Source organism: Orbilia oligospora (genome assembly GCF_000225545.1).
Source record: "Orbilia oligospora ATCC 24927 unplaced genomic scaffold scaffold00109, whole genome shotgun sequence".
Lineage (NCBI taxonomy): Eukaryota > Fungi > Ascomycota > Orbiliomycetes > Orbiliales > Orbiliaceae > Orbilia > Orbilia oligospora.
In genome coordinates, this window is record NW_011645666.1 from 648,748 (window position 1) to 666,377 (window position 17,630).

Consider the following 17,630-nt stretch of genomic DNA (forward strand, 5'->3'; position numbering starts at 1 on the left):
GGTATCTTCATAATGATAGTACAAAAATAACGTTACGAGTAGTTGGAATGCATGTGGGGGAAACACGCGCCGTTTTGATAGGAATGCACTATCGGGTGCAAAGTTGGACGCCTGTAGTCCAAAGTCGACTACAAGATTCTGTAGCTGGTGAACTATGGGAACTATGGGAACCTAGTGGCCCCGAGGCCCTCAAGGAACGATTTCCACTGGTCTAGTACTTTTCTGTGTGCAACAATAGCGGTCTCCCACTCGCCTCGGATCCTCCTATCTTCGTCGATTTCGAATATAGCTTTCATAGTCTGCTTCAAGTCAAGCTCTATACCAGTTTCTGGATCAGTGCTAGTCCCAGTTGCAAACCCTTTATTTTGAGCACACTGGAGAATATCCGCATCGAGCCGGGCCCTCAGATGATTGACGATTTTCCCATTATATTCGTTCCAATGAGCTTGATATACCGTCATTTGAGCACAGTATTTATCGTACGACGTTAGTGAAATATCATTAGGTGTCGTAGGGGCTTCGGGAGCTTTGGGCAGGTTCAAGGCCTTCTTCGAGAGCTCTGGCGCTGGTGATAGTCGTACAAATGAGGCCGCCTTAGATTCGAAAGGTAGGTTATCTCGCATGTTGTGCCAATGACTATTCAAACCATTTGCGGAAGCATATGATAACGGCTCGACATTACGAAGACCCCCCAGGTTCGGAAAGACCGGTTCTTTAGGAATCTCTCCCACGGTTGAACGTAAAGGAGGGGCATCCTTAGGGATATTTTGTGATGATGACTCGGTAGCGTCATATTCTCGTTGTGGGACCTCATCAGATCTTAATGGGGAAATCGGAACACCATCCGTTCTGATGGGAGATACTGGGTCGGCTTCAGAGACGACAGGGCTGCGATCTACTGGCGGGGTTTTCAGGATCGAAGGGTTTTGACGTATGGGAGTAACTGGGGCTGTGGGGATAGTAATAGGACTCTTTTGCGGAGTGTCAATGTCCATCGCAACAGGAGAAGGGATACTAGTGTTAGCATCTAAGTCGGCATCCTTCTGTACCGATGGTTCTTCACTCTGCGGTGGGTGTGAGTTTCTTTCCGTAGGTGTTATTGATGCAGAACTACTAGCGTGATTATGACAATTGTCCGTAGTGGGAGCCTTCTGGGTTGTAAAAGATCCTGCACTTCGTTTAGTAGTGGCTGTTTTGCGGTGTTTGGAGGCCGATCGGGCAGTAGAACCGGATGTATTCTGGTGAGATGGGTTTATATCGAAAGGATTCGTCTCGGAGAACGCCTTCTGCCATTCCTCGAAAACAAATGCGTTTTTGGGGAATGTATCAGGGTCGCGATCGCCAACCACATCTTCGTGGGATGTTGGTGAGTCTCCTTGAGGCGATGATTCACCTACACCTGTGTCTTTGGATACATTGGATGATTCCTCCGACGTAGATGTGGGGCGTGGTCGGGAAAAATTTAGACCCTCGCCAGTCCCGAAGTTGGTTTGGATATTGGGTATTGTTGGGCCTTTGCGCGGGCTTTGCGGCCCCTTTCGAGGCGGGGGGGCAAAGATATTCTCATTACCACTGAAGACGGTGTTCCAGTCTGCAGGGGAAAATGATTTGGGCCTAGGTTCTTCCTTGGAAGGGCTGCCAGGGAAGCTGATCGGAGAAGACGCATTTGTTTCGAACCTGGAGTAAAGGGATCGTTAGCTAAATAATTGAGTTAGGAGAGATTTGTGGGGTAATACGATTTGAAAGAATTTAGCGGGGTGTAAGAATCTATCGGCGACGTCAGTTTGAGATTTGAGATTGAAGTTGACGGGGTTATTTACCCTCAGACTTCCCATATGAATGCCCGTTGAAGCGTTGGCGGTCCGGGTTTTTAGGCCCATAATTATTTCGAGACTCTCCCAACCCTTTCGAAGCAGGGGTCTCTCGATCTAAGGTGTTACGTCGAGAGGATGGGTATGATTGTCGTAATGGAGTATTGCGAGGTTTTGAGAAAGAATCCTCTTCGTCATTATCGCTACCTGCTGTTTGCTTTGTTGTGCGATGGGGTTTCCGTAGCCCATCTTCGTTAAAAAGATAAGAAAACTTCCTTCTCTCGGTGCCTTCTAAGCCTACTGAAGAGTTACTCTTCCGTCGGTCTTGATTAGATGTTGTCTGATCGCCGTGCTCTTTTGAATCTCGCGTTGTTTGAGGCCGTGTGAAAACTCCCGAACGTTGTGGCGATACTGACGGATCGGACGGGCTTGCTGTTTTTGGTTTCGCCGAATAGCCCCCGTTTTGATGGCTGTTCCCATGTGAACCTGTTCTATCCGGGCTGGTGTCCCGAAGATTCGTTCTTAAGTGGGTTCGTGGAGTAAATGCATAGAATGTGGATTGGCGGGGCGCATCTTCTTCCGACGATGATTTTGTTTCCCATATGCCACCGCTTCGTCGATTATAGTTGCCTCCAGGCTTGTGTTCCGAATTTGGGTCCATCCACTCCTTTTCACGCGGATTTCGATCGCCAAAGAAGCCATGTCTGATTGGGGTTTTCCCGCCAGAAAGCCCCGCTCCATCGTCTTTATAAAACCTGTAGGCAGATTCACCTGCGGAAGGTGGCTCAGGATCCACACTAACATACGGATTTTCCCTGGTTTTTTTGGGGGTGCGGGGCATCTCACGGGAGCTGCGTTGCTGCCACCGCTCCTGTGCTGCCTTCCACGCAGAGGCTCCACCTGGCGTGTATGTACGGGAGGCGTAGTCCCACTGTGATTTAGCAGAGAAATGTGCTTCACTGGGCCGAGCGCTCGTAGCATATGCAGATCTATGTGTGGCACTGGGGTATTTCCTAGAGGAGGCGGGAGATTCACTTGAGGGGGTAGATACATCATATCGGTCTGGCCTGGGTTTGTTGTTGCTGTTATAGTGCAATCGTGACCGATCATACAGCTTTCTTCTCCCGGGATCTGTTAAAAGCTCGTGGGCTGCTTGGATCTGCTGAAACTTCGCGTTAAATTCGGTCTCACGGCCGGGGTTCCGATCGGGGTGATATTTCAGAGCTACACGGGGTTGTTAGTATCGTGGTACGGATGGAGACTGTGGACTATACCAAGTTTCCGAAATTGTTTCTTGATTTCATCAGAAGTAGCAGTAGTCGAGACTTCGAGAGCCGCATAGTGATCGATAGTCACGTCCTCCCTCGGCATGTTTGGGGGAAATGAGCCGGGCGAGCATTAACAATTGACAATTTGGTTGCTTCCAAGGAATATCTGGGAGAAGATAACGGGGTTATCGATTTTGTGGAGGATGGGAAGGCTGTGGGAACAATGCAAGCTGACATTCGATCCTGGCGGGTGCCGAAGTGTCCAGTTTGAGTTTGTGGGGCGGGAGAGAAATGTCTGCTCAGCCGCCTTGAATGCTTGGTCAAGTAAATAGCCAAATAGTTTATTTCGAGAAGTATTTTGTGGCAAGAGAGAAAAGAAAGGATGAGGAAGTTGAAGAGGGTGACGGTGACGGTGACAGCTATGTTATATTACAGCAGCGTTCTTCAGTGCTTGTTCCTTTTCTCTTCTTTTCTTTTTTTCTTCTTCATTATTTGTTTGCGTTGCATTTGTTGTCAGCCATTCATTCCTAGTCAAACTTTCGTCCCTTAAGAATCTCGAGTCCTAAGTAGGTACTTACCAAGGTACCTAGGGAAATGCCTACATGGGTACTTACTTTTAGTCTCTATTATGTACCAAGTATACTTGGATGCCGCCCTGAGAGCCAGTTGGAGACGCCTTCACGGCGGAGAATATTTAATAATTTACACTCCAGAAAATCACCGAATAGAATAGGGCTACAGAATATTCGAGGGTGATATAGTATCGTTTGTACGATTATAGGTCGCACAGGTGAATACGGCCGCATGCCAAGGAAGCCACCCCTCCAGCTCAAGATTCTAGTATCGATACAGGTAGGAGGGTGGGGGTTGGTAGATGATGATGAAAGAGACGAAGGAAGCAGTTATCATACCAGCGAACAAGAAGGAAGAACACGTAAAAGTTAAAATAAAGTAGGAAACCATAACGAACCCTCTGAAAGCCCTCGAAAATCATACGTACAAGAAAAACGGCGTGTAGACATTATGAGACAGGGGAGGTTTATCCATGAATCGGAGAGGAGGAGAGGGGGTGGTAGTGGTGGAAGGGCGATGGTGATGATGGCCATGTCATGACAGAGGCGGTGGGAGGAAAAGGCAGAGCAAAGCCGTTCAAAAAAAAAAGTGGATATCAAAAAAAATGAAAAATAAAGGCAATTACCATCCGCTCTGGGTTTCGCCTCCGGCTGGTTGTGCGTTCCCGCTGTCAGCCCAGTCAGCAGTTGGTTGGGTATTCTGCCAGTCTGCCTCCGCATCCCAGCTTGTTCCAGCGGTGACCCCTTGGGTGGTGGTGGGGAAGGATCCAACAGGGCCAGTAGCGTCCCAATCACCACCCGCAGCGGCGAATTCAGTGGCGGCAGGGGCTTCCTCGGCACCAGCGGCTTTCGATTCTTCGGCGCCCTGGTCTTTTTGGTCCTCGGCTTCTGGGTCACGGTAAAAATACAGATCAACCATGACATCCCAGTCAACATCTCTGCTAGCCAGAGTCCCACGTAGTCGCAAGACCTCTCTCGCCAACAGCCACCAGATCAACCCAATCGCGTGTCTGCCCTTGTTGTTGGTTGGGATGGCGACATCGACAAACTCGGTGGGCGAATCGGTATCGCAGAGCGCAATAACAGGAATATTAACATATGAAGCTTCCTTGATGGCTTGGGCGTCAGTTCTTGGATCGGTGACAATGATGAGGCGGGGCTCCTTGAATGATCGAGTAATATAGTTGGTGAAGTTTCCAGGAGTGAACCTTCCTGCAATCGCAGTAGCTCCAGTGTGTGCAGCGAACTTGAGAACGGCTCTTTGGCCATATGGACGAGCAGAGATGGCACAAACGTCAGCCGGATTATCAATAGCAGCAATAACCCTAGCAGCAAGAACGATCTTTTCCCTGAGTTTTTGAAACGACGCTTTAGTTAGATCGGAAGAAGTCTAGGATATGCAACAAAAATTCATGGCCTTACCAGGTCTTTCCGATGTTTATGATGTTGATACCATCAGGTCTTGTTTTCCACAAGTAGGGTTCCATGTGGACCTACAGCATGAAATGAGAAAATTAGCCTTATTCCAGTTCTCGCCATCTCCATCTAGAAGCCCCATTCACTTCGTGAGACCATTCGTACCTGAAGATTCTTTGATCCAAGATGGCTTTGAGCCGCCAGGAGCATCTCGATATCCTGGGATGTGGCATTGAAAATTGCTGGGAGATTTTTGGCGGTAGCCATGGTGAAGGTCGAGCTAGATTTACTGCCGTGCTGGGTGTCGGATATGGTTGAGAGGGTAGAACGAAGTTGGCAGTGAAAGATTGATGTTTTAGTTTTGGGGTAAAATTTTGTGAGGTTTGTGTGTTGTGAAGGTGTTTTTTGGCGGCGGGAGCAAAGTGGCTAGGTACGTTGACGCCACACTACCATGGTCAACCTGAACGCCGAATCCCCACGATATATTTATATTCTGGAGGCCGTGGTCCCAATAGTTTTTTGACGTTATATTTTTGACCAGAATCTATATTGCTGCTGTAAGGATACCACTCTATTGATTTCACGGCTTACACTATCAGTTTGAAAGTATAATATTTCATTCAACGATGCCGTTGTTTTTCAAGATCAGGTACAGGGCGTATATGGCCTGGTGTGTGGCTAGTGCCCACGAGGTTAGGGCAGCAGGATAGCCCTTATCGTGTATCTAATCTAATCTAATCTAATCTAATCTAAATATAGCTCGACAAGGTCAAATCATGTGTTGTAGGTGAAGAACGCGTGATGGGATGCGTTGTTTAGATGACGCGGAGGTGGTCGGAAGAAGTCACGCATCATGGAGAAACACCTCTAGCAATATCCGCTCCAGACCAGCTCAGTTCTATCAACATCAATATCAACCGCCGATTTCACCCTACCAGTGCGCTAAACACTCAAATAATGGAGGGCCTGTTCTTCAACATACATTCAGGCTATGTGGAGGGTATCGTTCGAGGGTACCGCAACAGCCTCTTAACAAGTTCAAACTACTCAAATCTTACTCAATGCGAGACCCTGGAGGGTATCTTCACCGACTTCACTCTCGAGCACCTTTCCCTTACTAACACTAGCAACAAATAATAGATCTCAAATTACAACTCACACCTTCCTATGGAGAACAGCTTGCCAATGTTGCATCCCCATTCCCGACATCAACCATCGCTGCCAAAGCTACGGAAAAGCTCGTCCAAGACTTTCGGTATCTACGAGCCCAAGCAACTGGAGCACTTGCCAAATTTATGGACTTCCTCACTTATTCCTACATGATCGACAATGTTGCGTTGCTTATTACAGGAACTCTACATGAACGGGATACGAAGGATCTTCTAGAGCGATGTCATCCACTTGGCTTCTTCGAAGGACTCCCTGCGCTTTGTGTCGCCTCGAATATCGAAGAGCTGTATAGTATTGTTTTGGTCGAAACTCCGCTAGCGCCCTTTTTCAAAGACAACCTTCGGTCTGCAGACCTTGACGAGCTCAACATTGAAATAGTCCGGAATACCCTCTATAAAAGTTATTTGGAGGCTTTTCATGATTTCTGCACGACAGACCCAGCGCTTTCCGGGACCCCCAGTGCAGAACTGATGTCAGATATTCTTGGCTTCGAGGCTGATAGAAGAGCCATCAACATTACATTAAACTCTTTCGGGACGGAACTGTCTAAATCCGACCGTAAGAAGCTATATCCCGAGATTGGGAAGCTTCATCCAGAGGGAACCTTAATGTTAAGCCGAGCAGATGACCCGGAAGCCGTACGATTGGCGATAGAGATAGTCGGCGAATACAGATATTTCTTTGACCAGGGTGGAATTGGGCAAGGTGGTGGTGGAATTGGGGGGGGTACACAAAAGAGCCTTGAGGACATTTTTTACCAGAAAGAAATGGAATTAGCGAAGGGTACTTTCACTCATCATTTCACTTTCGCTGTGGTCTATGCATGGCTCAAATTACAAGAACAGGTCAGTGACTCGCCTCCCCTCATGTAATGTTTTATTTATTTCTCTTCCTAACATCGGAGCTCTGTTTCCTATATAGGAGATACGGAATATTACATGGATCGCCGAGTGCATAGCCCAAAACCAAAAGGACAGAATTGGCAACTATATAAGTGTATTCTAGTATTGGCACGGTTGTCCTAATTAGCCACAGTTGATGTTTTTAGCGTGTATATTAGTAATTAGTGCTTAAGTTCTCGAGTACTTTGGTGACATACATAGTGCTTTCCAGATCCGCTTAAAGTGGCCCATGCGGCTCGGTATGGAAGCTGGGTGATGTAAACACAGTTGTGGGTTCATAAAACTTGGCAAACACACAGTTGGCAGTTCACATTGCTAAGAAGCACTTCGGTAAAATACCGGAATGTACCAATATCACTAAACAATATAACCCCAGAGCCTCCATGTATCCATGATACTGTCATAATGTCCGTCACGGTATGTCACTTATCCATCCTTAATTGACCGGAATCTTCGCTGACTCCTTGCTCGTTTACAACAGCTTCACACTGAGCTAGGCGATCTGAAGATCGAAGTATTTTGCGAAGCGGTTCCTAAAACCGCAGAGGTACTTCCGAATCGATATCGTTTACTCCCTACTCTTAGGAACCCACTAATCACGTATGCTTGATAGAATTTCCTCGCACTTTGCGCTTCTGGTTATTATGACGGCTGTGTCTTTCATCGATCAATCCCTAGTTTCATCCTTCAAACTGGAGACCCTTCTCCCACCAATCCTGGGAAATCCCTTGGAACACCAATATACGGAGCCCCCTTTGAGGATGAAATCAGGCCGTCTTTGAGGCACAACGTTCGCGGCATGGTTTCAATGGCTAACTCCGGACAGCCCAATACAAATGGTAGTCAATTTTTTATCACATACGCTAAACATGCCCACTTAGACGGCAAGAATACCGTCTTCGGAAAAGTTATTGACGGCGCTGAAGAGGGCGGCACCTTGGAAAAATTTGAGAAGCTTTTAGTTGACAGAAAGAACCGGCCAGTAGAGAAAATTCATATCCTGAAAGTTACGCTTCATGCAAACCCGCTCGCCACCCAAGGGATCTACTCGACGTAGCTTTCTAGTCAACAAATAGCACCCCGTGAAGGTTTAATTGGGATAAGCCCCAAAGATATCAGATAATAAGCTATATAAGAGTTAGACGGGCCGCCAGAATATTTTGCGTGCTAACAGACCCCGCGGGTGCTTTTCTAAGCCGGGCGAATACGCTTATTGAAACACATGAGAATTAAAATATAAATACTTAGTAGGTATATAGGAACGCAAACACAAAGAGAAAGAAGAAAATTATAACAAGCGCCTATTTATGTGTAGAGAACTAGCAATTCCTAGGGCGAAAAGTGAGCTATCAATATCTAATACCCTAGAAAGCAAATATGTCTATGCTGCAAAGGCCCGAAAGAAACCCCAAATCCCAGCCGCGCTGAGAACAGGTATCACGACATTATCGTCCAAACCCCATACATCAGTCAACTCACTAACAGATCCAATCAAGCCTGTAACCACGCTTACAATCCCTAGCGCTATCGACCCCCCGACTTCTCCGACTACTGGTAAATGAAGCCCGCCAAGGTAGCTAAGAGCGGGTGTAGGATCGTTTGGCCAAAGCGGTGTGTCTGGAACCAACCTCCCATAAAAATACGCAGTAGCAGCGCTTCCAACCATGAAAGCCGCAAGCGACCCGGCAAAACTTTTGCCCTTTCTTATCTGAGGAGTGTATCGCCCGAATAACCTACCGAATGTACTTGCAGCAGTATCACACCATGATAAAAGGAGAATAGAAAGTGTCGCAATATCTTTGGGAAATACGGCGAGGACGGTCCAAGTGCCGATCATATACCAAATTACACCATTCCAACCAGAGAATTCCGATTCTCGCATCAATGCACCCAGCACTCTAATGTAAAGCCAGTTGAAGGAAGGCGAAACGAATCTCAGCAAATCAGCTGAAACGATAGGTATTAATGCATAGCCGAGACCTGGTGTTAGAGTTGCGGGTTGCACTCCAGTCTTGTAGAGATGTAGGACAAGGAATCCAATAGACACATGCAAGACCTTACGAGGGACCTCGTGTCGATGAACCTTACACTTATATTAGTATTTATCTAAATTCTATAGTTTAAATGCCCAAATTTTGATGAGTATCCTGGCAGTATTGCAGGTTCCAACTTACCAGCTGTCGAAAGGTTTGATGGATTGGTATTAGACCTAGGGGGCTGGGGCTTCTTGAGAAGCTCCTCCAACTAGCTGATGGGGGGGAGAGAAATCCATTAGATTTTGGGGCTGTCGTAGTAGCAGGCGCCTGGCAGTCATTGCTTCTCGTAAGACTTGGAGACTTAGATCGAAACCTTGCTCTTGCGCGAGATTCTGTGTCCGAAAACGGTTCAGAGGCTGATGAAGCAGCAATATCTTTCGGGGGTGGAGGGGATGTCTTTCTAAGTTGCGGGACCTCCGGGGAAGCGTGCATTTGTGGCGATGGGGGCGATAGTATTGGTCCTTTCGATTCTGCGGATGGATGAGATGACATGGCAAACCGGCCACCCAACAGGTAGAAGAAGCCCTTCAGATGATAATTTCGGAACGGGATGGAATCCACCAGAAAGTTGAAATTGCATCAGGGACTTCAGGTCATCTTTGACAAAAATGGACAGTACTTTCAGGCCTAAATAGCAGATGATCGCGCCCAGAATAAACCCCGGCGAATGGTAAGATATCGACGACACAACTCGGTTGTGTCATTTCTTTAATGTGATTTGCGATGGGAGTGGTGCCCCACGCCATGGAGAAGGCTTTTTTGCGAACTGCAGATGTATGTCTTGGCGGAATTATGTGAGGCAACCTTACGACCTGAGCATGTGACACCTGAACACAGCCTGCCGATATTCCCCAATCCCTTATGATTGTGTAGCGTATATGCATATTCCATTTCCTTTCAAGGAATATCATCTAACAGATTGAAACATTGAGCTACTCGTGGGTTGGGAATTTGATTACTATTCGACAATGTAATAATGATAGTCAAAGAGCAAAAGAGCAAAGGAAAACGCTAACAAATCACAAAATGCTTATTCGGCAAAGCAGAATCTTTTATTGAAAGGGAAGGCTCCAAATAGAAAACATGTTATGTCGATGGGTGGAAGGTAAGTGTTTACACAAGCAGACAGAGCCAGATTTAGTAAGTCATTGATCGTTCTATCGAAGTACGTGAGTTGAAGTCAGGGCATTAGACAGGTGAAACCTTTGGCACGAGCGATTCAAGGTAATTATTCAATTCTCGAACAATCTCCGGCCTAGCTTGACTAGCCAGGGACGGATTGAGGGGGGGGAAATCGTAGGTTAAAAGAGAGGACCGTTCAAACTAAAGTCTGGATTAGTACTAAATACGAAAGGATTACGCGGCGATCATAAAAAGAACTTACGGTATTGACTGCCAACCGACAAATATTGGCAGCGTCTTCGGATACGAACCGAGAATGGAGCTTCCCGGGGTTCTGGTTCCCCCTCATAGGTGAGGTGCTAGGGGAACTAGAGATGTTGACAGCCCTCCGAAGCCCAGAGGGTTTTTTCGGCATGTGGAGCTGAGCATGCTTAGAAACGGTTGGTTCTGACAGTAATGGAGGCGACGGGGACGGCGTTGGTGCAGAGTATGCACTGGCTGGGGCTTCACTCTCCCGCAGGCTGTGAGAAATCTCATCTGTGGCGGGAAGAAGCAAAGAACTATCATGCACCGGTCGCTCATTCTCGGGGGATTTAAAAGTCGCCCGTGTTTCTCGGTCTAGCGCACGGGCGAATAATTCCGACGATCGACTTCGTTTCGAAGGCACCTGTTCAACTAGTGGCCCAGAGTCGATCAATTCGAAGGACCTGCGGGGCCTTTTTCTACTAGGCTCCTTGCCCCCCTGGCTCTCAGATCTATTCTCAAGACGCTGTCGCTTTTGCCTCTCTAATCGAAACCTCTGAAGATCTTTCCTTCGTCTCTCACGCTCGGCCCGATCTTTGTCAGAAATTTCCCATTCGTGCACGCCAGTATCGCTCATTACGGACGGTGTCGATGGACGTTCCATCAAGCGCTCGAATTCTTGCTTCCTGCGCGAGAATGCTGCAAGTTGTCGGGGCGTCATGTCAAACCTGGAATGCTGAGGTAATGAGGAAGAGCTATCATAACGGCTTTCTAGTGCAAGGCCCGGATTTATGTAGGATGGCCTAGCAGGTGTCGAGTATAAAAAATCCGTAACATTTTGGGTTGATTCCGTCAGACTCGAGGAAAACGATGGTGATGCAGGTGCGTCTTCTTCAAAAACAAATGAGCCCGGCATTGGAGGCGTGCGGTCTTCCCGCTTCCTTGGGGTAGCATTAAGACTTTCACGATTTGGCGAAGGGGAGAGAGGCGGCGAAAGTGGGTCCTGTTGTGTAGTTGATGAGAGATAACTCTGCTGTGACGACGGTTGGTGATCCATCGGATCGGGGCCATCATTAACTCCTTCTTCGTCTTCTTCTTCGTCTGAAAGTAACCCGTAGGACCGACCAGCGAAGGTCTCAGGCCATGTCTCGGCCTTCACGTTCTCTCGCTTTGTCGTATAGTTGTGGCTCCTACGGCTATCACCCTGGAGAACGGAAAAAATAAAATCAATAAAAGAAAGTCTCACGCTAACAAGAAGGAAACTTCACCGCTACCTTTTGCCAAACACTTTCGGCTGAGCCATGGAAAATATTACCTCGATGGCCGTTCGCTTGCTTAGATCGTGCGATTTTCCGTGCCTAATGCTTCAGGTCAGTTCGCGCCATTAAACCGCTCCACAGAGGCGAAAGGGCAACACGTACCTCGTTATCATCCAGTTCCTCTTTGATATACCAGAAGACACCAACCACGTTTCTATCCGTTGAAAAATTTAGGGATGTTGGGTGCTTCTGACCACTGCTGTTTGTAGAGGCGCCACTCCGGAGTATGTTGACTTTCGCCAGCCGCATTGTCTCAATACAGGCCTTTTTTTGGTCGTAAATTATGAGAAGAGTTTTTTTTTTCGAACAATCGTGTCCAGGTAGAAAGCCTTGGGGCTTAAAGCCGGTAATGGAGTAATGGATTGTCAAAAGAGGCCCTCGAACCACCGATGACCGTTTTGTGGCCGTGTTTTCCGACAAGGGAAAATATTGATGAAAGGATGACACGCGATGTACCCCAGTGGTAGTAGTTGAAATTTCGAAACGCTTCAGGTTGTAATAAAAAGCATTTCCGCAGTCAAAATTCAAATCAAAAAGGCTCTCCTATATACGGGAAGAAGGGAGTAAGAAAATTTTCTCGCGATGCAAGATGAAGTGGACAGAAAAGGAGAGTAACAAATTGTATTCTATTTGCTTGTGTTGCGATGATGATGCAGTCTTAGTCCCATCAACACATCTCTCAAGACAACCGACCACTCGGGCCAATCACAGGGTATCAACAACCACAAGCAACACATTCCCGTACCCAAAGACTCAGGCAATTTTTATCGAGTCCTGTCAATTTCGCCAGGTAATTTCAATATAAATCTATCGGCTACTGACCTAAGTAGGTAGGTACTTAATTATGTAACTATCAGTATAGACTGCTCGCAATTCTTTTGATACTAATACTCCGATCGCCCTGGGGGGGAGAAGGAGGTGAAGATATATCAGAGGGCGCCTAGACCGGCCCTCCCAAGCCAAGCTTTAAGTCGTTGGGACATTTATAGCTATAAGCTCGAGAGAATTCGAGGACATATATCAAACTTTGTATCATTCACGGGTCGGTATGACCCTTTATAAGCTACTAAGTAGGTACTTAGTTAGCAACTTTTGTATCATTATACTCACAAACGTTATTCCAAATTGTTTCAAATCAAGTACTCGCGCCTTCATCAACCGTAATCAACGAGCCTACCAACTTTGAATATCGAATCTCCCCTTTCATACGGGGTATTGCTTTAGTGAACAGCTTGACTACTGTAAGAAAATACTATTCGGCATGTCAGTTGAGTGATGTAGCAGGGAATGAGACTACGATATAAACTCTGTATTGACACAGCGATTGCTTAAAAAATCGTAGAATAGTTAGCACGGACCAATCACTACACTATCCAAACATATATTTAGACTACACTTAAACATGTATTTACTTCTTTAAATCACAATAATACAAGGACACATACCATCCAGTCCCAGGTCTATACGGCCAGGATCTACGACGCCTTGTGTGGAAATCAAAACATGCCCTCAACGCCGCAACCGCCGCCAGATAAAAGCCCAAGATACCGAGAGGAAGAATCAAGGCTCATGAACAAAAGAGCGGCCAACAAGAATCCACGTGTATAATCTATTACAGATATCAGCCTTGAATGAAACCTTTCCCATGCGGGGACTTGCTAATGAAATCACCACGAGACCTGGCGTGAGATTCAATTCTTTCCCTTCTATTTTCGCCTTTGATCGCTTTGCCGCTTTGCCGCTTTGCCGTCTTGTTGTGTCCTTTTATTTTCTCCTTCGTTCTTATTTTTCTTTTTATTGTCTTTTTTTGGTTTTTGTTCAAAAAGCGAAAAAAAAACTGAATAAACCGCTGACTTGCCGTCCATGAAAAGACCTCTGCTTGAAGCCCTAGCCATTCTATCTTCGGTGCCTCGCAACACTCTGATGAAGTGCAGAGCTGGTCGGGATTTTGAGATCCGTTCCCTCAACGCTGACTTCATCCTCGGTTACCACAATGCCCTTTTTCTCAGGAGAGTTTACAGTTGATTTTGTAGAGTCAAACCTCCTCCTCAAGGCATCGACCATCTTTCCGAACCAATAAAAGTTAAGGAAATGCAAAATTAAATTGCTGGTGACATAAGAGAGCGCCAACCAAGCAGGGACCGACCGCCCCTGTTGAACGATATCGCGCGGGGGGTTTTGCCACGCAAGGTAGATATCGGAGCCTACTCGAAAAGAGGAATAGGTGCCATATACAAGCCGACAGGAGAAGAAAACCACAAGCAGGCAAATTCCGTTTACTAGTTGTAAAGTCGACCCTGTCATTTCCAGCTTATCCATGAACCAATGAAAATTTAGGAATGGTGAGGATAGCTCGTAGAGGAGGAATGTCGGGGCGTAGTAGTTGACAAACGGTCTCTATGCATTGTTCAGTCAGTATTTGAAGCATTGGTACTAGTTAGGGAGAGTATCCCATACGAAACCTAGTGAAAAGACACAAAGAGCACAGATTGCATGTGCAAGAAGCCCGGGTCCAAATATATTAAGATACTGTGTGCTAACCATCAGATCCCAGAGGAAATAGCCAGCTCCGAATGCTTGAGTCATCCCAAGTAGGCCGGTATAACCCCACACACGTTGTTTTGCATCCATTTCAGACCTCTCTCGATCAACGAACATTGCGTATAGCGAGACAATGCATATTAAGGTGCTCTGAACCAGAGATACAACATGGATATCCCAGTTAATTCGGTTTCGTTTATTGAAGGAACGATAGGTCTTAGGAAAAAGTAGCGGCGATATGAGGGGAGATAAATAAACGTTGGTAACATGGTATAAAAGAAAAGCCCCAACAACTTCGTGGAAATGCTTTGGGAGAGTGGTGAAGCCAAGTATTTCACATATTGGGGTGACTGCTTTGACGATGGTGTCCGGACATGGCGGAAAGGGATCCTTCATTTTGAGGCGTCGCAATGATTAAGAGTCGTTGATGTCGGCGTGGTTATCCGGTTGGATATCGGACGGATTCGAGCTTTGTGGTGTGCCGATGTTTGCTTAGTATGTACCCACGTCGAACTTAGAGAAACATAACTTCAACCGACGTAGTATTTATACAGGCTTCGCCAAGAACAGAATGTTGGGGAGGGTATGATCGAAGCAGTTGACCCTGTCACCCGAAGTCAACAGAGTGGAGTCTTGGCATGCGGCTCCTGAACACCTGCATAAAAATGTGCACAAGCGGAGTCATAAAACATGAAGGTTCAAAATCAAAGCCGACCACCTGGTTAATGAGCGAACCTGGGTGGTACAATAGGTAAGCAAGTACGACTAAAGTCGCAATCCAATATAATATACCGGTAAAACCTTCGAGTGGGTAGGTTATATATATAAGATTATGTTAGCAATCATGATTCGGGAGTATTTAGATAAAATGATGACCAAAAAAATCCATTCCAAGCTGCGGTCTACGACTCTTGTATGTATTCGAGGTGTGTAACAATGTATCTTATTATGTAAAATTAATTTAAATTTGTTAGAAGTTATTGTTAGAAGTTACAGGTAAGGATATAGATTCATAGTGAACTAATTTTATTATTTGTCAAGCTATGGTCTACGACTCTAATTTTTTTGTGAATACTTAAGGTATGAAGTAGTGTATTTTATTATGTAGAATTAATTTAAATTATTTGATATTAATTTATATTATTATTAGTTATATATTTAACGTGTTCTACCCACTTTGCGCGCACACCTAGTTTTGCCACATAATTCAGAATTAAACACCTTATTAAAAAAATCATTATTAATTTTTTAACCTCCTTATATTTAATTTTTTTATTTTATATAACATTATTTGATAATATTTATTTTAATATAATATTATTTTATTATATTATAATAATTATAAATTTTGAAATGTTACAAAAAAATATAATTTAAAAAAATAAAAAAATTAGATATAAGAAAATATTATTTAAAACAATAATAATATTATTTCAAATAAATTCGTCTTCTATAATTATAATAATATATTTAGCATATTTTGTTTTTTTTTATTTTTTTCTTTATTATTTTTTTCTCTATTATTTTTTTTTATTTTATTTCTTTTTTTATTTTATTTTCTACTTCTTTTTTTATTTTTTTTATTATTTTTTTTATTATTATTTTTTTATTTTTTTTTTTTATTTTCTTCATTTGATTTATAATTGTAAAATATGATATTAGTTATTATGATTTTTAATGCTATAATATAAGCTTATAATATATTAAATTTTTGTATTATATTAATAAATTGGATTATTATTTCTTAAAATAAAAAGAAGATTTTTTAAATTATATTAGTAAATAATTTATTACTAAATTTAATAATAAGATTACTTATAATATTAAACAAAATTAATACAATATTATTAGTAGTAATATTTATATTTTAAAACTTATTAATAAAAAAAGTAAAATTATTTAAAATAATAATAAAAATAAGAATCTTAATATTAACCTTATTATTTTAAATTATAAAATTACTATTAATTAAATTAAAAAAAGTTTATTCAACAATTAGACAAATAATATTAAATTTAGAAAAAATCTGGATTTAATTAGTAACAGAATAAGCTTTATTAACTAATATGTTATTAAACATAAGAATTTGAAATCAATTACTTACAATATTTAAAGAAACAATTAAAAATAAATTAGTATATTTATTTATTTATTTATTTATCATACACGCGTGCAACCTTTCGGTTATGGCGGTTTGAAGAAACTGTCCTAATACATGACTTTCGCACCTCATTTTGATTTTTACACGTAAACATAAAATAGACAGTAAACTGAAAAATAGAATGAAATATAAAAAGTACTTTTTGTTATTGTTTTTTATTTTTTGTTTTTGTTTTTATTTTGAAATTTTCTTCTTATTTTTTGTATCTTTCTTCTTTTTATAAAAAGAATAATGTCATAAGTCTGTTGTTTTTATTTATTTACTTTAATATAATATCCAAAACTTATTACTTATTTCCAGAATTTTATAATTTTATTTTAAATTTCTAGGTTTTTTTATTTTATAAATAAATTATCTTTCTATTATTTATTTATTTATCATACACGCGTGCAACCTTTCGGTTATGGCGGTTTGAAAAAACTGTCCTAATACATAACTTTCGCACCTCATTTTGATTTTTACACGTAAACATAAAATAGATAGTAAACTAAAAAATAGAATAAAATATAAAAAGTACTTTTTATTATTATTTTTTATTTTTTATTTTTGTTTTTATTTTAAGATTTTCTTTTTATTTTTTGTATCTTTCTTTTTTTTATAAAAAGAATAATATTATAAGTTTATTATTCTTATCTATTTATTTTAATATAATATTTAAGACTTATTATTTATTTTTGGAACTTTATAATCTTATTTTAAATTTCTAGGTTTTTTTATTTTATAAATAAATTATTTTTTTAATTTTTATTACTTTTTTATACAATATTTGTTTTATTTAAGAATTTTTTTAATAAAATTATATTATTTTTATTAAATAATAGATAGTTATAATCAAATTGTTTTTTGTTTTTGAATTCTTTTTTTAATACTTCTTTTTTTTTTTTATAGAATTAACATTTTATAATTAAATATTTTAATGTTTGTAATATATTTCTGTATAAATAATTTTTATTTAAAATTTTAAAATTTAATATTTTAATTAAATAATTGTTGAAGTAATTGTATTTGGTTCTTAGTTATATTAAAGTTGAAACAAACTTATTACTAAATTTAGCAAAATTCTTATTTC

At 42.4% G+C, this 17,630-nt stretch overlaps 7 protein-coding genes across 7 annotated transcripts; 2 read left to right on the forward strand and 5 right to left on the reverse strand.

Annotated features, from left to right (window-relative positions):
- Nucleotides 1-161: 161 nt before the first annotated feature.
- On the reverse strand, nucleotides 162-3,182 carry AOL_s00109g203 (uncharacterized protein; the record flags this gene model as incomplete). The annotated part of the gene is made up of 4 exons (XM_011126684.1): nucleotides 162-1,677; nucleotides 1,737-1,767; nucleotides 1,821-3,035; nucleotides 3,086-3,182. 4 exons carry the CDS (start codon nucleotides 3,180-3,182, stop codon nucleotides 162-164), a joined length of 2,859 nt encoding a protein of 952 aa, XP_011124986.1.
- A 1,091-nt stretch (nucleotides 3,183-4,273) lies between these two features.
- On the reverse strand, nucleotides 4,274-5,334 carry AOL_s00109g204 (uncharacterized protein; the record flags this gene model as incomplete). The annotated part of the gene is made up of 3 exons (XM_011126685.1): nucleotides 4,274-5,000; nucleotides 5,074-5,144; nucleotides 5,233-5,334. The coding sequence occupies 3 exons, from the start codon at nucleotides 5,332-5,334 to the stop codon at nucleotides 4,274-4,276; spliced, it is 900 nt and encodes a 299-aa protein (XP_011124987.1).
- Nucleotides 5,335-5,886: 552 nt separating this feature from the next.
- Nucleotides 5,887-7,242, forward strand: AOL_s00109g205 (uncharacterized protein; the record flags this gene model as incomplete). Its single annotated transcript, XM_011126686.1, has 3 exons — nucleotides 5,887-6,145; nucleotides 6,208-7,082; nucleotides 7,159-7,242. The coding sequence occupies 3 exons, from the start codon at nucleotides 5,887-5,889 to the stop codon at nucleotides 7,240-7,242; spliced, it is 1,218 nt and encodes a 405-aa protein (XP_011124988.1).
- Nucleotides 7,243-7,544: 302 nt separating this feature from the next.
- On the forward strand, nucleotides 7,545-8,196 carry AOL_s00109g206 (uncharacterized protein; the record flags this gene model as incomplete). The annotated part of the gene is made up of 3 exons (XM_011126687.1): nucleotides 7,545-7,556; nucleotides 7,621-7,686; nucleotides 7,753-8,196. 3 exons carry the CDS (start codon nucleotides 7,545-7,547, stop codon nucleotides 8,194-8,196), a joined length of 522 nt encoding a protein of 173 aa, XP_011124989.1.
- A 324-nt stretch (nucleotides 8,197-8,520) lies between these two features.
- On the reverse strand, nucleotides 8,521-9,667 carry AOL_s00109g207 (uncharacterized protein; the record flags this gene model as incomplete). The annotated part of the gene is made up of 2 exons (XM_011126688.1): nucleotides 8,521-9,222; nucleotides 9,314-9,667. 2 exons carry the CDS (start codon nucleotides 9,665-9,667, stop codon nucleotides 8,521-8,523), a joined length of 1,056 nt encoding a protein of 351 aa, XP_011124990.1.
- A 696-nt stretch (nucleotides 9,668-10,363) lies between these two features.
- On the reverse strand, nucleotides 10,364-12,108 carry AOL_s00109g208 (uncharacterized protein; the record flags this gene model as incomplete). The annotated part of the gene is made up of 4 exons (XM_011126689.1): nucleotides 10,364-10,498; nucleotides 10,560-11,744; nucleotides 11,815-11,898; nucleotides 11,962-12,108. 4 exons carry the CDS (start codon nucleotides 12,106-12,108, stop codon nucleotides 10,364-10,366), a joined length of 1,551 nt encoding a protein of 516 aa, XP_011124991.1.
- Nucleotides 12,109-13,755: 1,647 nt separating this feature from the next.
- On the reverse strand, nucleotides 13,756-14,796 carry AOL_s00109g209 (uncharacterized protein; the record flags this gene model as incomplete). Its single annotated transcript, XM_011126690.1, has 2 exons — nucleotides 13,756-14,256; nucleotides 14,317-14,796. 2 exons carry the CDS (start codon nucleotides 14,794-14,796, stop codon nucleotides 13,756-13,758), a joined length of 981 nt encoding a protein of 326 aa, XP_011124992.1.
- Between the last annotated feature and the right edge of the window lie 2,834 nt (nucleotides 14,797-17,630).